The sequence below is a fragment of the Rhincodon typus genome, chromosome 17 (genome assembly GCF_021869965.1).
Source record: "Rhincodon typus isolate 14 chromosome 17, sRhiTyp1.1, whole genome shotgun sequence".
In the NCBI taxonomy this organism is placed as follows: Eukaryota; Metazoa; Chordata; class Chondrichthyes; order Orectolobiformes; family Rhincodontidae; genus Rhincodon; species Rhincodon typus.
In genome coordinates, this window is record NC_063348.1 from 24,982,421 (window position 1) to 25,004,732 (window position 22,312).

A 22,312-nucleotide genomic window follows, 5' to 3' on the forward strand; every position below is an offset into this window, starting at 1 on the left:
CCCTCCATCATAAGGTCAGAAGTGGAGATATTCACTGATGATTGTACAACATTCAGCGCCATTCACAACTCCTCAGATACTGAAGGAGTCCATGTTCAAATGCAACAAATTCTGGACAATATCCAACCTTGGGCTGACAAGTGGCAAGTAATATTCACATTACATAAATGCCAGACTATGGCCATCTCCAATAAGAGAACAGGCTCCTTGGCATTGAATGGTGTTACCATCGCTACCAACATTCTAGGATACAATTGACCAGAAACAGAATTAAACTCACACCATAAACAGTAGCTACAAGAGGTCAGAGGCTAGGAATATTGCAGCAAGTAACCCATCTCCTGAATCCCCAAAGCCTGTCCACCAACTACGAGGCACAAGTCAGGAATGTAATGGAATACTCCCCACTTGTTGGAGATATGCCCATTCAGGCAACACAAGTAGCTTGATGCCATCCAGGACAAAACAAACCACTTGACTGGCACCATACCAATAAGCAAGCACTCCCTCCACCAGCACTCATTAGCAGCACTGTAGAAATTCATCCAAGATCCTCAGACAGCACCTTCCAAACCCATTACCATTTCCATCTAGAAGGATATGGGCAGCAGACACATGGCAACACCACACCTGCAAGTTTCCCTCCAAACCACTCACCATCCTGACTTGGAAATATATCGCTGTTCCTTCACTGTCACTGGGTCAAAATTGTGGAATTCTTTCCCTAGCAGCATTGCGGATCAACACAGAGCACGGACTGCAGCAGTTCAAGGCAGCAAAACATCACCACGTTCTCAAGGGCAATTAGGGATGGGCAATTAATGCCAGCCAGCGATGCCCACATCCCACGAGTGGATAAAGAAAAAATTTCCCACAAAGCTCAGCAGTATTATTAAGCAGATCTATATTTAAATTTTAACAACTTTTCCTAAACTATTCAACTTGAGCTTTATACAAATAAATATTTCTGTATCTGTAACATCAATACACAATGTAGTTCCAGTGTTTGAAACAACAAATACAAATGATTCAACTTACAAATATTTAAAGAAACTAGCAAGATTCAATTCCTACTGCCAAAATGTTACAAAATCCATACACGGACACACAATTGCAAGTTGAACTGATGAATAACTTTCAAATGGGTCAAAATGACATTTGGCATTGATTCAGAGCAGACAGCATATCAAAAACAAGGGCATTACAGAATTGATTCAACTTTGTGTCGTCAGTTATTAAAGAGAGAACCATGTTGAAAGGTATTGATCGTATTGCAGGCCTCAGGGCCCATGCCTTCATTTAAGAAAGAGCATCCATGAATGTAGCTTCTGGCTGAGTCCCATTGTCTTGATGTGCATACCTCACGGTTTTGAAGAATGACTTACATTTACAAAGCACTTTTCATGACCACCAGGCATTTCAAAACACAAGTCAATTAAACCAGTGGTAAGGTGAGAAACAAGGGTGCCAATGTGAACTCAAACAGTACTGTGGTAATAACCAGAAGTCTGTTTTTGTGATATTTATTGAGCTATAAATGTTGGCCAAGACATGGGGGTTACCTCCCCTGCTCTACTTTTTAAACTATTTGTTTGAGACAAGAGTGTTTCCGACGTGATTGGCACTCCGTCAGTATTGTACTTGAGTGTCAGCCTTGATTTTTGTGCCCAACCTGGAGGAGGATTTGAATTTAGGCGATTTAGAGGCATGCGCTACCAACTGAATCACAGCTAACAGTAGGCAAGGTAATTTACTTTAAAACACCTAAAGTTGTGTCTGACATGCATTTCCCAAACATGCAGGAGGAAAATCAACTTGCAGCAGCTCTTACACGGTTTGTCACAACTCTGTAATGTTATGTACATTTTATGAAGAAGGCTATTTCATCTTTAGAATGGACATAGAACCCTATAAAATTGCTCCCAGAAGTCATGTGACTGATCTTGTGGACTGAACTATGGGGACTAAACTATTTATCACAGGAATAAATTACAAGTGACTTTTTGAAAAAAAAATTCCATAGGTAAACTGAAACTCCTTGATAATAGTGTCCTTGGAGAGAAGAATCACTTCCACCACACCATAGTTTGATAACAGCATCCATTCAAACTAATGGCTGAGGCAGTTAAATTAGTTTTCTTGACTAAAAAGACAATGGATGGATCTGTTACCTAATATGGAGGCATGAAGCAATGTGGGATAGCAGCCATCTTAAATTGTGGTCTTTACGAGAGACAGGTTCAGACACTATTTGGTCAGAACTCAAGAAATCAGACAGAGTTCTCAGCAGGGAGATGGAAAAACAGACCAATTCAAGGACTACTATACTGAATTAGGCTTGGAGGTGATGGTACAGCAAAGTCACTGTACTAATTAGTAATCCAAATCAACAGGCTACTGGGAACTTGGACTCAAATACCACTGCAGAAGGTGAAATCCAGAATTCAATACAAACCTAGAATAAAAGGCTAGCCAATCTGTCAATTGTTGTAAAAACCCATCCGATTCACTAATGTATTTCTAGGGAAGAGAATCCTTAACTGGTCTGGCCTGGCCTAAATGACTCCAAAGCCACAGCAATTTGCTTAACTGTTAACTATTCTCTGACTTAAAGGAAAGAAAGAACAACTTGCAGTGACATAGAAGTGAAATAAAGGAACCCACCCCCACCCCTCCCAAACCATTCCACTTGTTCAACCTGTGGGATAAATCTCCAACTATGTGACTATAGAAGCCACTGCAGTTGCCAAATTTTGATTAAGCTTTTTAACTCTTTATATTCAGCAAGAGAAGCCTTCAACCAAGCCAGGCCTACACTAGCCAAATACTAATCTTTCTAAGCACCTTTTACCAGTAATTATTTTTAATCTCTATTTTAGCTTATAACCATCTTTTGTTTTTAAACTTAGTGCCTTCTAGCAATAGCTGTGCAATTAAATTTACTTCTGATTTTGTTTAGGACTAAGTTGATTATTTTAAATTGGAACAAAAAAATTAGGAGGGGACTAGATGAACTTAATTTGTAGTGCATATACTACCTTTTCAAAACCCCTGGTGTGACTGTGTAAGGTTGCTGATTTTTCTTTTTGTGTGGAGCCTAACTATGCATAAAACCAGAGTAAGTCAAAGAACACCCACTTCACAAAGCGGCCAAATTCAAAGTTAGTGAGCAGGACAAGAGGTGATGAATGATGTTAAGTAGTATTTGATTCCATGTTAACAGCTGATGGTGGGGATGGGGCAGGATATATCAATTCTGCAGTCTTACAAATTATACCAACTTATGCTTTTCTGAAGTATGCCCCTTCAAAAAGGCAAGTAATTAGTGCATTATGTTTAGATTGAACATCCAGCATTGTGCCATATCAATGCCATAGTATATAAAACACTGGCCTTGCTTCTCATGTTATCTTTATGTTAGACTTAACACAACAGTAAAGTCTGGGTTCCTGGTAGAAAGCCATCCTTTGATCAGCCAACTGTTGCATGTTGCAAGGAAGTGCCTGTGGCTTCTTAAATACTTTCACAATCTGTAATTATTCTTTTACACTTCAGTTAGGCTGGCAATTGAGGCACAACTCTTATTAGTAATGTTTAAAACAAGCCTAAAACTACTCAAAATTATCACACCAGTAATAAAGAGGCCAACTTTCAGTGCTTCACCAACAAATTACTGGACAGAGGCCTTAGAGGCTAAAGGCTTTGATGGCTACAAGTGTGCACTAATGAAATCCCCTACTGTAGGGAAGCCAGACTCTTGGTAAGAAGTCACATCCTGCAATACTGTGACCTCCTTCCTATGAGGGAAAACAATTTCCAACGTGTTTCTGCTGCTCACTCGACAGTGGTGGCCTGAAGTCTGTCTATTCACTAAGGATCCAGTGTAGTGGAACTGCAAACCAGTAAGTAACTTTCACAGCCATGTACAAAACTATCCATGTGTTAGATCTCATCTTTCTAAACAGGTCCCAGAAAACAGCACTGCTGTCACCTTGTTTCTTGCAGAGATGGCCAGCTCACATGCTGGCATGTGAATTGATGCCTCCTGGGCATCAGATACTTCCATGTAACGTTTGTCTTACTTAACTTTTCCATTTCCAAATGCATGATGGCCATTGGCAGGAGAAATGGAATCCCAAAAATAGCACTAGATTGGGTTGATGGCAACCATGCAGAATCAAGAGTTTTGAACGAAGGAAGTTCTGTCTTGCAAAAATTCAGCATACATACAGTTGATACAACTGCTCTGAAACTAACAATGCAGCGACATCTGTGTGACAGGTCTAAAAGAAAGTTGATTTTACCTTTGAAACTGGGTGATCTCACAAACAGCACAGAAATCATCACATACCCATTCCAAACAAGCAAGATGCAGATGTTGGGTGTTGAAACTCTTGAAAATAAAAGAGCAGATTTTCTGGTTCCTGCCTCTGAAAGTATTAAAATACCTGGACAGAACTACAAAGATTCAAAGTGCGTTGTGAGGCCCACACACAAAGGAACTAACCTGTCCATTTAGATGTGATCCTCCTAGGCAAAAACATATCAATCAGGAGCAGGAGGTCATTCAACCCTTGGAACCTGCTCCACCATTCATCAAGGTCATGGGTGATCCAATTGTAACCTCAAATCCACATTCTGGTCTATCTCTGATGACCTTTCAGCCCCTTGCTTAGCAACAATCTGCCTTGAAAATATTCTCTGCTTCGACCACCTTTTCAGAGAGGGAGTTCCAAACACTTGTGCACTCAAAACACTCATCTATTTTTGGTTTCATGCTGATATTTAAACATTTCCAGATTGCCTTATAAAGGGGAAACATCCTCTCCACATCTATCTTGTTAAGATCCTTCAAGATACCTCAATTTTTCTCAATCACCTGGTAAGTGGATGATTCAATATACTTTACATGGAATAAAAAATCTGCACCAATTATTAAAATTTCAGTACAATATAACAGGCAAACAGATTCCATTTTATCTAATCTCAAAATCAGGCAGTTTTAAATCATACATCTGAGTTCCATTTTCAGCAAGCATTAGTTTTACAGAACACTGCTTAAAAAAACACCGCAGGCAATGTGCTACTCTTGTCATTACATTTTCATACAATCATTGAGACACATTTGTGGATCTGGAGAAAGTGTCCTAATAATAAAAAGGCACAGCAGGCAATGGCGCAAAGTACGCTAACAATCTTGTGTATGCGATGACATTATATGAAACAATTCCAAGGTTGAAACTGGGAATTTTATTATTGACAACTGTTAAATGATTATATATCATTAACAAAACAAATTCTTTTCCAATAATTTTCAGCATGCCATTTACTGCCAGTTTTCTTGTTAATCCATTTAACTGTGCCTACTTTAATTCATGGAGTCTACCCACACTTTTTCCACTGTGGTTCAATGAAGCAGACTAAATGAAATTCCAAGCAAACATTATTCACAGGGTTGCAAAGGCAAATTGGACCTGAACTACTCCAGTGAGCTTTTAAACTCATTCTTATTTTAATTTTGGTTTTTATCCCAGCCATAACAGATAAAGACTCAGTTTGAAAGTAGCAGTATACAGTATGGACACATTTCACAGATGTTTCTGAACAGTGAATTCTAACATCTGCTGCCACAGTTTGAATATGCCTTTGTTTGTTGAAAAATGCAATTAAAACAGTGTGCTTGTTGGGTTTGATTAATTAAATTTTAGTCATAATTTTTGATATTCCAGCAACTTTAGCACAAAAAGCATCACAAATGATCCAGTTTTCTAACTGCCAGCCCAAACCTACCAGAACAATTCAGATCTTTTCAGAGTTTCTAGTAAAGGCATGCATTTTTCAACACCTGGCCATGGCTAGACAGTTTTTGATCAAAGTTGGATTTAGAAAATTAATGCAAGTCTTTTGCAGATTTCTCTCAACATTGAGGTTAATTAAGACAGGAATGGCACAAAGAAATAAAAAATGCATCTTTCATTTGAGGGGTTTTTGTGCAGCCTTGGTGAATTTTGATCAAAAAAATTGAAACAAAAACAACTGATGCTTGAAAAAACCATAAGCTTCAAGTTGTGTCCAACTATTACAATCCTTCCGCTATCACAATGTTTCTTTCAGAAACCAGAAAGAGAACAGAACATACTTATGGAGGACAATATACTTTTGAGGACAATGCAGTGGAAAATGCAGTGCATCCTGGATCCCTGACTCAATCAGCTAAACCACAGAACTGATCAGTCTCTTCCCACAAAAAAAAGAGTAATATTATTTACATTGCATACAAATTGCTTATGGCAAAGATTACTACAAATTGATAAACAAAACATCAAAAGCAGGACAGTTGTGTCAATTATATAATCAATCAATCGGCTCTTAAAACACAGCCTCACTGTTCTAGTAGGGTTAGTGAATTTAACAAGACGGGGAAATACAACACAGTACTCCATTTTATTAATCTAATTCACACTTGCACACAAGCTGAAAGTGCACTTCTCACTCCAAACAAAGTAGTGGCAATTCAGAATTCATGGTCTGTTAGTATTAGAATCCTATGTTATCACAATGTTTCTTCTAGAAACCAGACTAAGAACAGAACATTACTTAAAAGATGACAATGCAGTGGAAAAAGTAAAGCATCCTAGATTCCTGACTCAATCAGCAAAATCACAGAACTAATCTCGGGTATGCATAGAGGTATGTTGATAACCATGGGAAGATTAGTATTTGCCCTGGATAAAGTTGATTACAACAGACTGAATTCTTCTTATAGAGGGAGGAAATTAGAGCAGTCATGACTGTTTATGGGTGCATGCACCGGAGTCAGGATTCCCAGACTGCAGAATGTGTACTTAGGAAGAACACACTATTACGCTATGTGGAGCACTCATGCATTTTGAGCAGCATTTGGAGGAAGCTGAGTGGCAAGTGTACAATGTACTCTGGCAGCTGGACTTCAATGTCCACCACGAAAAGTGGCTCGACAGTACCACTCCTGACCAACCTGGTTGAGTTCTAAAGGTCACAACTGATAGACTAAGTCTATGACAGGCAGTGAGGGAACCAATAGGGAAAAACCATACTTGACCATATCCTCACCAATTTACTGTTACACATGTGCCTGTCTATGACAGCATCAGTAAGAATGATGATCACAAAGTCCTGGTGGAAGTCCCAGCTTCAAACCAAGAAGACTTCAAACAGATCAGCAATCACAGGACTACGGTTCATCAGCAGAATTATACTCCAACTCAAGCTGCAACCTCATGATCCAGCATATCCACCACTTGACCATTATGATCAATGGAGAGTGCAGGAGGGCTTGCCAGGATTTAAAATGAGGGATCAACCTGGTGAAGCTACAAAACAGGACTACTTGCGTAGCAAACAACATAAGTAACAAATGACAAACAGCAATTTGCAACTAATGGATCATATCCAAGTTCTGCCACATCCAGTCATGAACGGTACTGGAAAATTAGACAACTCACTGGAAGATGGGGTTCCACAAACATCCCCATCCACGATTATGGGAGAATGCAACATATCAGTGCAAAAGATAAGCCTTAAGCATTCACAGCAATCTTTATAGAGAACTGCTGAGTGAATGATCCATCTTGACGTCCTCCAAAACTCCCCAGCATCACAGATGCCAGTTTTCAGTCAGTCTGTTTCACTGTACTTGATATCAAGGAAAACTGGAATCAGTCACTTCAAAGACGATGGGCTCTGACAACATTCTGATATTAGTAGTGAAGAGTTATGGTCCACAACTTGCTTTGCCCCTAACTGAACTGTGCCAATACAGCTACAACAGTGACATTTACCTGGCAACGTAGAAAATTGCCCAGGCATGTCCTGTACACAAGAAGCTGGAAAAATTCAGTGCAGCCAATTACTGCTCCATCAGTCGACTCTTTATCTTCAGTAAAGTGACGGAATGTGTCATCAACAGTGCAACCAAGCAGCAGTTACGAAGCAATAAACTGTTCACTGACTCTTAGTTTGGGTTCTGCCAGGGCCACTGAGCTCCTGACCTCATGTAAGCCTGGGTCCAAACATGGACAAAAGGAGCTGAATTCCAGAGATGAGAGCATTTGACAGTATGGCATTGAGGAGCTTTTGCAAAACTAGAGTCATGGGAATCAGAGGGAAAACTCTCTGGCATGAAAGAAGATGGTTATGGTTATTGGAGGTCAGTCATCTCCGGTCTGGGACATCTCTGCAGGATTTCCTCAGGGTACTGTCCTGGGTCCGACCATGTTCAGCTGCTTCAATCGACTTCTCTCAATTATGAAAAAGGTCAGAAGTGCAAATGTTCATTGATGATTGTACAATTTTCAGGCAGAGTCAGGCCTTATGTTGAGCCCACAACAGTTTTTTTGCATGACTCTGCAATCTGGGCCAGTTTCTCACTCTGCATTACCTTCAGAGTCCACAGGTTCATCATAAACCTACCTTCATGGCACGATAAAGAGGGCATGCAGGAAATTGAGGCCAGATCAGAAAATTCACTATCCCAATACTTGACTCGATGACAAAAATTCCTATGTTGTGAATTGTTTTAATTTTAGTAATGTTTTACCGATCAATTCAAACTTGTAGTCACAGTAACTAGCAAACAGGTGGCAAGGATATGAATATGTCAGTAATTTTCCATCCATGACTTCAAAATCTGCTGAAACAACATTTAGGCCTAATATTATTCCTAACAATCAAAAACAACTCTTTAATTGTTATGTTGAAGGAATACTGGAATGACAGCATTGTGCGACAGTATTTATTCTATTACGATTCCTTTGACTTGAATCTCTGAGCATTTACATTTAGTCAAAACCATTTTGCACTGTCCAAGGTTGTTTCAGGTTGTGGACCATCCATCTCAAATCTCTGCAACCTAGAAATATTTTTGTGACAATGTTTTTGGTCATCATACTAGCCATCTCATCATTTGTGCTCAGGCACTTTGTTCAAAATATGGCAAAAATGCCAACCTTGGAATTTGACCTTTTAAGCAATTCAGTTTTCCTAGCCTCTTCACTGCCACTGTTCCAATAAAAGTCAATAAAACCGCAACATTCATTTAAATAGCACAACTGAAAATGTGCAGTGATCCATGTTTTAAAATGCACAGAAAGACATTCAACACAATTGACACTTAACTACTGACTGGTTTTTGTGAAATAATCCTCGGTTTGTTAGTAAAAAGATATTGTGTCAAAGGCTGTTTTCTCACACTCTATGCAGGAATACAAATTCTACAGGAAAACCAACATTTACACTGCATGACAGGAGACTGCTAGTTGGTAGAGATGTTGCCATGATGTATGCATCCATTAATGGTGACTGATTCAGCAGTCAGGATTTGTTAAATTTTAAACCCGGCAGTTGACAATGATCAGGGCATTGCTCTGAGAAATGAATCAGTGAATTACCGTTAACTGTTTTGTTGGTTTGAAACAGGCACAACGTGCACCTGCTCTGTCTGTCTACAAGGAACAGGGCCACAGATATAACTTCCAGCACACACAAGTGTGCCACACAGAGCCCAACTGAATCCCAACCTGGTTGTCAAGATAATCCCTTGTACATTCAGGATTATCCAGCAAATGTTGTCCAATTACAGAATCACATCCAATGCTGGATGCTGTTGCAAGTTTTGCAAGCACGGGTTGGGTTATGGTCAATATCTTGATTGTTCTGAACAGTTGAAAGAACATGCTGTTTGATACAATCTACCAATCTTTGGGATGAATGTCCTACATATCCAGACTCTCAATGATAATGAAATCCATGTATCACATTATTCACGTGTGATAGGTAGTACATTTTTGCTTGATGGTAGCGTCCTGTTAGTGGTGAACATCAGACATGTCACTATTGTTGCTCAAACTTTGGAGAACCTTATGATTCCATGGTAATCAGAGGTAGACAGGGCACTTTTCCTGACCTGTTAGGGCCTTCCACATGTTTGCACACTATATAGCAAGAAACCGTCTGATCAGGATAGCCATCATTTCACAGGATGGCTTTTGTGGCTATTTTATGCTGTGCGCACAATTCCGGCAGAGCATGTCAAATCATCCCCTGGTGGGGACAGCGGTATCCCAACCCAGCTGGCCATTGTTCCAAAAAGGATGTCAGTTAGCACTTGCTGCCTCTAGCTGTGAGGCATCTTGTACTAAGCAGAGGTGGCCTCAATGACTTTAATCTGAAAGTCAAGTATGCAACTACACAACAGCACATTGAGGAGTGACCACAAGATATGAGGAGGAGAATTCGGGCACTCCTCCCATCAAGTCTTCTCCATCGATCATGACTGATATGTTTCTCTACCCCATTCTCCTGCCTTCTCCACATAACCTTTGGTCCCTTTAGTAATCAAGAACATCGAGTTGAATGTCACAGGAAGGGTGAACAAATTTTGCACACTGCTTGTATTTGAAGAAATTGACATGAATTCATTGCACCTTCTGACTGCCAGATAATATGCTACACTGCACAAGGGTTTCAGCAGGTCAGCACTGGCTGGGTAGTACTAGAGGATATTAAATAGGTAAAAGTCTGTACTGTTTGAGATTGAGAGAATATTGGGGCCAGATGTTCAGATCAGAGTCAAATAGGATGGTGAGGTTGTGATTCTGGTTAGAACAGGGATCTAGGAAACAGAGTTACAAGCAAGGGTCAAAGACAATAGCTACAATCTTTCAGTACAAGACAGAAATCTGTCAGTTTCAGTAGTTTGGTTGATCATGAGCCTTATTTTCTGATGCAAATATCTAGTTACAATTTGCCATTGATTCTAATTTTAATTTAACATTCAGCAACCCTTATAGAATAAATTACTGGTTTCAGATGCTTAATTACAATACAATTGAAAATGCATCAAGTGTCAAAAATCAAAACTTGTACAGGAAATTGGAATCCAGACCTCAGGGAAACATTTTTAGAACAACTAAATGATGATATATTTTTAAAATTTTAAATTGATCACAGCAAAATGCTTTTGCATCTTTAACGTTTAGTTGAAGTTAAAAGGTCACAATTTCACGTCTCACTGCACTTCCACTGTAACCACTTCCTTTTACACAACACGCACAAAGCCGTAGGGTTTCAGCTTTTGTTGAAACAATTAAGTTTGCTTTTCTAAGTACCAATAAAATCCAGAATTCAATGTATGACGAAGTATTTTAATTTATTCAAATGAACTTGAAACAATAAACTTAACCACAAACCTTTATTCAGGAATACTTTCCAGTTGCACATTGCTTTGTGGATTGTCAGCTTTGCAGTTTGTCAGATCAGCTATTTTGAAACTGCCAGCCTTTGACATTTTTTTTAAAAAAAAAATTAGCATCAAAAACAACTGCTCTGACTGGAACTGAGAGTTAAACAAACAACACTGACAGGATCAACCTTATTAATGACAGTTTTAGATTTTCCTTAACTCAGATACAGAAACAATTAAACAAATATTCTGGTTCTCAACCTTCAAAATTTCTAAGAAAATATAGGAGAATGGAAGTATAATTCAGTAACAGATGTTTAAATTTGAGGAAATTGTCATAAAAATGTAAAGACCATGAAGTAGAACAGCCACCTACCACCAATCATCATGAATGAGCATGAAGTCATACAACCAAACCTTATTTGCATCAACATGATTCTGTGCTGCACTCATTCTGAGATATTCCAGTTAACATTTACAGCTGCACTGTGCACAAGCATCTAGACTGTGCCACTACTGCCTGAAGAAATAATGAGAACCAAAGTCAGTTTCTGACTTTAGAAACTTAGAAGATAGTGTTAGGGTGGAAACAGCATGGCTTGTTCTAATGTATTCCTTTTTATTTATTCATGGGATGTGGACATCACCGGCCAGGGCAGCATTTACTGTCCATCTCCCATTTCCAAGACCACTGTTAAGAATTCACCACAATGTTGGTCTGGAGTCATGTGTCGGCCAGACCAGGTAAGGATGGCAGATTTCCTTCCCTGAAGGACATTAGGAAGTTTTTTTTCCCCTACAATCAATAATGGTTTCATGACCTTCAATTCCCGATGCCATGGTGAGATATGAACCTGGAATTCGAGAACATTACCTGGGTCTGTGGAATAATAGTCTGCCCTCTGGGCAATTACAGAATGGGTAATAAATGTTGACACAGCCAGTGCCACCCACATCCTAGGAATGAATAAAATAACTTCTATTTTCTCCTCTGAAATTTGTGCTCAATGAGGGATATTTCCTGGGGAAATTTATTCCACAATCCCAGATAAGGCAGCATTTGTTAAGCTACTTCTCCTCAATCCCAAAAAAAATGCCTTAACTTGAATCTCAATGTCACTTCCTACTCTCAGTCTTACAATTGCAACAGTAACCAACCTGTGGTTTCTCCACGTGAGATTGTAAATTTAGTGCAAATTCAGTGTAATTTATGCTGATATGCCAATGGCCACTAGGAACTAAGACTGTCCAACTCATTTCACATATTCCCTTCGGTCACACAAAGGTACAAGCCCAATGTCAATACTTTTAAAAATATAATTACTTTTACTGTAGTAAAACATAGAAGGCACTTCACTGGAGCATTATCAAACGAAGTGTGACACCAGGTCACAAGGAAATATTTTGATCATAAAACTGTTTAAAAGAGGTAGGTGTGAACACAAGTCTTAAAAGGAAGAGACAGAAGAGGAGAAACAAAGTTTTATGGGAAGGAATTCAAGATCTCAGGACCAAGACACTCCAACAATGGCAGAACAGTTAACAACTAAGAAGTCAGAATGAAGAGCACAGTTACGCAAGGCTGTAACTGCTTAGAAATAGATGAGGTGGTCATGGAGGGATTTGAAAGGATGAGAGTCTTAAAAAAGAGTGACAGGTGAACAGTAAGTCAGCATATAAGCAGCAGAGTTTGGGATAGGTTGAAGATAGATGGGTGAAGAGAATCTACAAGGAGGGCACATAATAAAGATAATATAGGCATGAATGAGGTTTCCTGCAAAAGCTGAGCTAAGGCAGAGTCTAACTTTGGTGATGCTACAAAGATGATAAGTAGGTGATAGCATGGGTAGTTGGATAGTTCATAGTTCCCATGCCTTAACAGCAAGGTTGAGGGGAGCCTAGTTCAGCCTCAAAATTGTTACCAAAAAGAGAGATGGAGTCAGAGGCTAGGTCACAAAATCATGGTGGTGACTGAAGGCACAAAAATGTTGTCTTAACATTTAGTCAGGAAAACACTTCTACTCATCCAGTACTGGATACCAGATAAGCAGTCTGACATGTAGACGTGATGGTGAGGTACAGCTCACCATCACGTACAGAATCTGTTGAGTTTGAGTCATTGCTGCCACCACAGCCACAGGGGGCACACAATGCCCGGGCAGCGGCAGCACGGACATCATGCCAGCCATCAGCTGTTGGGCTGAATGGTTTGTTCCCAACCGGCGGAATTCCACGATCCTAAGTAGCTTCCTGTATCCAAGATTAAGGGCAAGGAATAAATTAAAATGATTTTAACAATGACAAATCAAATGGGTTCCTTTTCAATTTTTTAAAAATCTAGTTTCAAATGTCTCTGCAAATTTTACACAGCCAAATGGGGCACATAGTCAGGCTCCAGTAGCAGGGAGCTGGCAAGTAAGCACAGCAAACTTTTTTTTGGGGGGGGGGGGGTGGGGTGGGGAGGGGAGAGATGATGACCAAGGGATGAAGACGACAACATCAGCAGCACCACACACCTACCCATCAGGAGAATAGGTGTTCACTTTCTGCTCCAAGTGCACGTCAATGACACCAGCATGACTGACTTCCTGCACCAACGCAGTGGCAGGAGATGCTCCATTTTGTCTAATATCAATGACAGCAGCATACAGATAAGCAAGTACAGGGACCAAAGATAGATTCCTGGGGAAACCAGAGGTAACTACACACAAGGAAATACAACCCTTGTAAGCAATACTCTGCTTGCAACTAGATAGATAAGAATTGACCCAGGCAATTAAGGAAATGGTTACCATGGCCATAATCACATAAGCCATCACATGGCTTTCATATTAGCTAATATGGCATTATGGCAGGCTTGGAACCTGACTGGTAAGATTTAACCATGGACAGGGAAAGGCAACTTGGATGTGGGAAGGGAGGTTGGAGACAAGTTAGTAATGTGCAAGGTCTGAGGGCTTAACATTGATTACTGGATGCACAATGTAATTATGGTAGACTTGAAGGAGATAAGACAAGTGTGAGAACTGTTAACATTAGCTAAATTTAATGCCAAGGTGGCAAGTTGGGCGGTCAGCTATTAAGCAAGAATAGGCTCGAGAGTAGGCATTGGTTCTCATGAACAAGGTGAGCTCAGAGGGCATGACAGAACATAGGAAAGATACAAGTTTAGAGCCAAGATAAGAGGTGCCTTAGAGGAAATGTTATCCAGTAAAACAAAGGAAGAAAGAGAAATGTCAGAGGCAGCTGAACAAGTTTGGCCACAAGACTTCTTTTGTGGGGTGGGGGGGCAGGTGGGAAAAGAGGAGCTTCCTTTGAAAACACGCACAAAGACTTAATTAATTTCTGAAGACAGTTTCAAATGAAGACAAACTTACCCGAATATCAAATCTGTCCTGGTTCGTCTGTTTGGACTCTCCTTTATTACACGTCATCTATCAACAAGACAGAAAAGCAACTCATTTTTAAAAAACTAAAGGTGTAAAATGAGCCTACTTTGTTTATATTAACTGTTCTTTTCCTTTTCCTCCCCCAAAAACCACTAATTGTTACTAAAACTGATCTGAGATCCAAAATATATTCTAATGCTGGGGCACAAATACAATGCAGTGCCATATTAAACATGACTAAGAGGTCAATTACTATAAATTTTGTAAAAAGTAGTGCCACCTAGGTTTAATCTATGTCCTACAGTGGAAAAACATACGTTTACTAATTTAGTGCTGTACTCTTTTAGAGTTCTATGTTAGCATTCGCTATCAAAAATTGAAACTTTGGCAAAAAATAACACTGGTACATGCACAGATACAGGACAGTGGGGAAAGAAAGAGAAGGGAGAGAGAAACACATGGTTTTCAAAATAAAGACATAAGGACATTTCTACAAGTTACAGATTTTTAAATTTCTGCATTTAGAAGGTTAAAATAAATTAGGCAGCCAGATAAAATCCTGAATGCTCCTGCAAAGATAGTCAGAGAAACTACCTAAAGATAGACAATATTTAGGGCAAGTGCACAAAGGAAATATACATGCAGAAGGGGTGGGAACCATACTGCTAATATATAGTTCTTACACGTGGATTAGAAATAACTTCTTAGAAAATCAGACTAATAAAATCAATTTTGAAACAATGGGGGAAACAACTTGTATTCCAAAAAGAAAGAATGTTTCAAATCCCATTAACAGAAATTGAAAAACTCACCGATGGGAACAAGGTTTATTGTAAATGTATTTTAATGAAGTAAGGCACTTGAGATTTATTCAAACAAGACTGGAATGCCAGAAAACTTAATTCAACACTCATGACAAAGTTATGGGATTAGGCTGCAACATAAACTAATACTATTATGATGGAGACATCAGCATGGAGTCAATTCATATAATTACTAACTATAAGCAGCAGTTACTTATGGATCCCTTTGACCTCAAGCAATTTGGATTTGCATAAATGGAAAGGCATTAAAATGCAACATTAACTGATACATTTATGGTTAATATTTTGCCAAACGTTCAGCACTATCGAAATTTAGACCATTTTGTTTTTCCAGTATATACAAACAATAAAACTACATTTAACCCAAGTACTCATCTATTATAGATGTAATTGATAATGTTTTTCAATGTTTGTCTTTTCCTAGGTGGCACATAACTTTTTAACAAGATATCTTTAATTCATAAGTTCTTCTCTTTGCATACAACAGATCACTTCTCTCCAATTTTCTGTCACTTTGCATTATTCTCTGACTGAGGGCAATTAAGAACCCTGCTCCCAGGGACCTAGCAATGCCACTCTTGGGTCAGCTAAAGGAACCACATGAAAGCAACCAAGCAGATTTGCTCTCCAATTTTATTCTGTCTTGAAGGAAGTAATTTACTTTCATTTGACAGTTCCCCTTTCTTTGGAGATTGGGAACTCACAAAGACTAGGGGACCTGTATTGCACCACACTAATGCTTTCTCCTTTAATAAGAAAATGTATTCTGCCACATAGTCATTTGATTTTTTTGAGATTTCAAAGCAGAATGGCATTTGTGTCATTTGAATGGCATTCTGCATTGTCTGTTAACAAGCACATTCAAAAACCATTATGGAAGCCAGAAGCCCAAGTAGAAATTACTTCCAAAATAAAAAAAACATTACAATTGAGGAAATTTTACAATGAACTTAAAGGTCCAATTTTAACAGACAAAAATTAATATAGTAGGATGTTTACAACTGTAGAAGGTGCTGCAACGTCAGAGCAGAGATCAGATACTGTACCGTGAATCGTGTTTGTCACCTGGAAACCAGAGTGCTCTAGGCACGATCGCAAAGGCACGATCGCATGGGCAAGCCTGCAGCAAAGAACATATGCAAGTACAGCCAAGGTGGTATAGAACCCCACAACATATGCAACTCCACACAGACATTACGGCAAAGTAGTATCACAAATTGATATTTTTCTTCCACAACGATAGTTCAATATGGTTTCATTTTACAAGACGATATGTTTAAAAAAAAATCAAATAAATTAACCAGCTGATTTTGCCTCGTCATATTTTACTTCTGAGGAATGGCTCCATCATGTTAGGTAAGGTTACTTCTTAGTTTATTAAGAAGCTGATCTACAAGTCCTGATGGCTTCTTTGGCAAATTGACTAAATTCAAGTTGTTTTGAAAACCATTACTAACATAAGCAGATGATCCAAGTGTGAACCAATTCTGGACATTGTGGAACTTATTTGAAAAACATCCAATTTGTAATGTAAAATATTTACCATGTTGCCTGAAGAATTGCAGCCTGGTCAGGGGTACTGTTTTTGTTTACATTTTGTCATTTTCTAAGGTTTAATTTCAATCCCCCACCTCACTGCCCCCATCCCCAACCCAGCCCCTTTTACTAATCAACTTTCAAAATAAGAAACAATTCACTGCTACATACTGCAGTTGATTTTAATAATAGAACATATGGTTCAAAAAGAGAGATATGGCACACTACAATATTATGCTATTTGGATGCAAAACTTTTCCTGCAATTCTCACATTCACCAAATGGAAGTGAGGCAAATTTATTCTTTTTGTTATGTTCCATAGTTTCTATTAGTTAAAAAAAAATCAATGCAGGAAATTAATTTGTCAAGCTGTTTTTGCTTCTAGCCATCGGAAGACATCTAAAATTTACCAGTGCATTTAAGTTAATTTTCTAGAATATATTAAGTTTTGTCTTGCACAAGCAATAATTGGATAATAATTCAGTCATAGAATTTGAAATATTTTTGTCACAAATGTCACAAGTTCTTTGCACGAATTCCACACTTCAAATAAAAAGTTTTCAGATCATATAACCACCACATGCCTTTTTAATTCTAATCTTTTTGACTGCGAATTTCTCTCCTGCACCTGTCTACAAACACCAAACTCTAATATCTTTGCCTAAGTGGCCATTCAGATGAGCTAGTTGCATGCTTGATGCAGGAATATTACAGTTCAGATGGCCTAGTCATCACCGAATGCTGAAATTAATATGCTTGCAACTTAGAAGAATAAGCGGTGGTCAGGATCAGAAGCCATGCAAAGTTTCCCCAATCCATCTTAGAGGTGTAGTTCCTTTTATTTTGAAATCAGCTAACTCTGCAGAGATTTGGCATTGGACCAAACAAGAAAAGACAGTTGAGCCATTAAGGTTGCTTTCTTTTATTAACTGCAATGTTATTTACCTGCACAAAATAACTAAGGGATGAAAATAAAGTTACCAACAGAGAGTTAACATACTGGAAACAAATTTAAACTACCTCAAGAATGACATAACTCACTCACCCTTTGGCAATGTTGATTAAGTCCCAGCATACACCTCTTCCCAATCAGAAATGTTCTGCAAGTGCTCAACAAAAAAGACTTTCTCATTCTAAACAAAGGCTACGCACCAACTGCTTGTAGAAAATCCTACAACTATCCCAGTTTTAGACAGCAGCAATTAAATTATACGATAAATTGATAACAACTGTGTATGCTGTCAGTACCACGATATATATTCTTAAGTAAAATATCATATTGCCTGACAAATCTAAATCTTATAAAGGAATCTGACTATGCCTCTCCAAATCCCTATCACATCTTATCTTTCCAAGGCAAATGGAAGGCAACAAACTATACAGATTTATTCCCCATGCAAAATTAGAACATTCTACTTTAGAATCAGAAACATTGCTTTCTATCCAGTGTACAACAGGAGGGATAGGTGTGTACAAATTTTCTGCTTCCAAATGCTTTCTAGTTAGCAGTCAAGGCTACAAACAAAAGAACAAGTTTCACAAATACATGTAACACTTACGTTGGGACAACTCGAGAATAGTTTTACTATGTATTTCACTTCAGCCAAAACAGTATGAACCAGGCACAGCACACAGTAATACTAATGATCATCGTTCATACTGTAAGGTCATATTTCAATACCAACTTGTACTGTAGCATATACATAAAGTATAAAACATCAGATTTTCACTAATTAACTGACATTTTGTCATTAGTTGAATGAATAATAAAGCATAATATTAGGATGCCTTTCATGACAACTTTTTCAATTTTGTATTAAACCTTCAATACTATTGTTACTGGAGATATTGGAACTTTAAGTATTATTCAAAATCTACAGAAATCACATACATTGAAAATTTAAAAATATTTAATGTCAAAATTGTCTATTAAACAACAGATTCTTACAAGCAGCCAGAGTTCAAATTCTACCCAAGTCAGAGACACATGCTCCTTCAACAATAAAATGTTTTTTGCTCGAATGCAGTTTAGAATATTAACTTTACCATGAAAGGTATAAACACTAATTTTTATAAAAATAAAAACAATTTAAATAATAAAATCGAAATGTTGCATTGAAGGTTTGATGGCATCTGTAATCTCAAGAGCATTCGAGTCATTCAATCAAGGAAGGCTCCTGGCTAAATTCCACTCTTTGCTGTGTTAGTTAACCCAATCTTGAGTGGCAATAACACAGTGTGGATGCAGTGATAATTAAGAGTCAGAACCAAGGAACCTGTTCTTTATCACTACACAGAAATCCTCTTGGAAAACACGCACTTGGGCAATGGTGAAGGTGCAAATCAAACTATGAACAAACAGCGTGGAACACTAACTGTTTGGGAGTGTATCTGTATGAGGGTTCATTGATCTACGTCAAACAATATTCTGGAATGTGGGGTGACAGGGTGAAAAATGCTGCACATTCAAAACTCCATAATTCTGAAACCCAGCAATTAGCAATTTCAATGTTGGGATGGCTTTCACATCATAAGTTACAGAAAGGAAAAAAAAAATTACTGTTTCTAGTAGAAAAGTTCTTTGACTATGAAAAGTAGAAAATGCAGTTTACAGCTCATTTTAAGACATCAATAATAAATGTTTTTATAAACTTGAAGGGGACAGGAAGGAAACATATAATTATTAGATTTGTAGAGGTGATTATGTGACAAGAATTTGACAGTGAATGGTGCCTCCTCATTTATAATGCAAATCAGAGGGAAACCATATTCCTGACAAAATAATAAGTATCTTGATAATTTTGATTAGATCAGTAGGGGAATAGGAACCTTAATGTAAATTCAGAAAGAGAAAGAACTAAAGTTGGAAAATAGAAGGTGAAAATTTAGTGAGCAAGCATGGAAAGCCAAAGAAACAATTGCTAGAAAATAGGTAACAAAGGGATTCTTTGTTCAGTGATTAGTGGTTATACAGAATCAACTGAATAAAGCAGTTAAGCTGATGGCACTAACAGATACCTCAAGGAGATTATACACCATGTTTCAGTCAAATCTAAAGAATGACAGCTTAACGTTCCTGTTTACAGGAATTTCTCAGTGGGCTAAAGAAAGGAAAGCAGATTTCTGCATTGGTTGAACAAACCATTGCAGCTTTCGGGAGGAAGAATATGCTCGAAGAAACAAAATGAGATCATACAAGAACATAAAATGTGGGTTGAACTAAGAAACAAAGAAAAGTGCAATCACAAAGCTGAGTAAATTGACTTTACACAGCCAGAGTCAGACAGAAAAGCAAATACGTACACAAACTGCTTAAAAGTGCACTAAAAGTGAACGATTCAATTACCTTAATATTAACAGAGACAAAATCACAACTGTGGAGGGTGCAAAATTCATGAATTTTTTAGCCAATACAGGCCTAGCAAGAGATGGGACAGTTCTGAACTCAGATTTAGGGAACTAAGTCTGCAAAGGACACAAGCAGGAAAGCATTTTTGATCACAGTACCTGAGACACAGTATAGTTATGGAAAAGGGTAAGAACAGACGGGAGTAAAAGTTTTCACTAGAGGAAAGGCTAATTTTACTGATCTGACATGTGACTTGGCAAGAATTGATTAGAACTAACCACTTCAAGCTATCAGTGCCAGATCATGGGCGGTATTCAAGGAGGTACAAAGATCCCACAAAGAAATAGGGTGGAAATCCCAAATGTATACTTGTGTTGATGTTAAAGAAGAGCGCTCCGGACAGGGCAAAAAAAATGCTTGTGGTAGTTACTCAAAGCTCAATATTGTATAAAACTTAGGAGGACATGGATAGTGGAATTAAGGAATAAAAACAAGGTGCTGGATAAACTCAGGACGTCTGGCAGCATTTGTGGAGACAGTTAAAATTTCAAGACTGAAATTACTCTTCTTTGGAACTGAAGGGAGATGGTTTCATGATGTTGACAAATAATCAAGCATAACAGATGGTGAGGGTGCCCAAAGCAAAAGACAAGGAACTGCCAATGATGGTACAGGAGCAAGAGATCAGCTTGATCTTGACCTGCTCCTATTTCTTAGGTCATAATCCTAACTTGTGTACCCACTATATCCTCTCTGATGCTGAGTGATGTGTACTCAAAGGACTCAATTTTATTCCGTTCTGCATGCACCTTAATGAATTTTGGGCACAGCAGGATGTTCAACTCTTCTTCCAATACTTCACTCATTCTCCTTCTCTTCTCGCTCCTCTCCTAACCCCCTTCACTGGTCACCATCTCTCTGCAAGTAGTGTGGACAGCCTGTGCTAAAGGCAAATTACCTTGGTCCACCCCCTCACCCCCAACCCATACCTCTATCAAAGGTTTTAAAAAAAAAGAACATTTTACAACTCCTTTCAGTTCTGAACAGTCAGCATACAAAACTTTAACTGTTTATCTCTGTATCAGGGAAGGAAACTACTGTCCTTACCTCATCTGGCATATGTATGACTCCACACCCACAGCAATGTGGCTGATTCTCAACTTCCTTTAGGATAATTAGGGATGAGCAATATGCTCATCTCTCATGAATTAATTTAAATGATACTGAATTTCTCCGGCATTTTCTGCTTGTTTCAGATTTCCAATATCAATAGTATTTTTTAAATATCAGCACCTTTAGCTGTTTTATTATGCAAACAGGATCCTTATACTTGTTTTCATTGTTATTAGGTAATATATTGAGAATGGTTATGCTAGAATTTTATAAAGCACTTGTTAGACCATGATTAGATTACAGAGCATTGTTCCATTCTCAATATTTCAGAAGGATCTGAGTTCAAGGGACAGGATACAGCTGAGACTTACAAGGAAGTTACCAGGAATTGGGAGTTTGGGTATGAAACAAGACTGAATAGGCTAGACTTGTTTCTTCTGGCATAGATAACGCTTAAGGGAAATTTATTTGAGGTATACAAAATAGTATGTGTAGAAAGGACCCATTTCTCACAGCAGAGGCAATAACCAAGCTGGCATGAACTAAAAGTAACTGGCAGAAGATTGAGGGGAACTGAGCAGAAAGTTCTCATTTAGAGGGAACTCCAGGTCATACTTACTGCCTGAAAGAGCCTGTGGAAGAAACCCTCAATTTCACAAGAAATTGGACGTGCATTTCATGGGCTAGAACATAAAAGGCTACGGACCAATAACTGGAAAGTAGACTTAGGCCAGATCTCTCCTTTTGGCCAGTACAGAAAAGATAGGTTGAATGGAAATTTATTGCAAACAATGTGACCAATGTATTTATTTAACTTGCATCTTCCAAGCCCAATTTGCATTGATTATGTAACAGTAAGCATTTTTAATACAAGTTCTC

General features: G+C 38.4%; 1 protein-coding gene across 1 annotated transcript in view; it reads right to left on the reverse strand.

Moving 5' to 3' along the window:
- The window catches only part of chka (choline kinase alpha), a 51,863-nt gene that overhangs the window by 15,163 nt on the left and 14,388 nt on the right, over positions 1 to 22,312 (reverse strand). Inside the window, exon 3 of the mRNA XM_020511979.2 lies at positions 14,599 to 14,655. Within this exon, the coding sequence (XP_020367568.1) occupies positions 14,599 to 14,655 (57 nt within the window). The remainder of the gene's footprint in view (positions 1 to 14,598; positions 14,656 to 22,312) is intronic.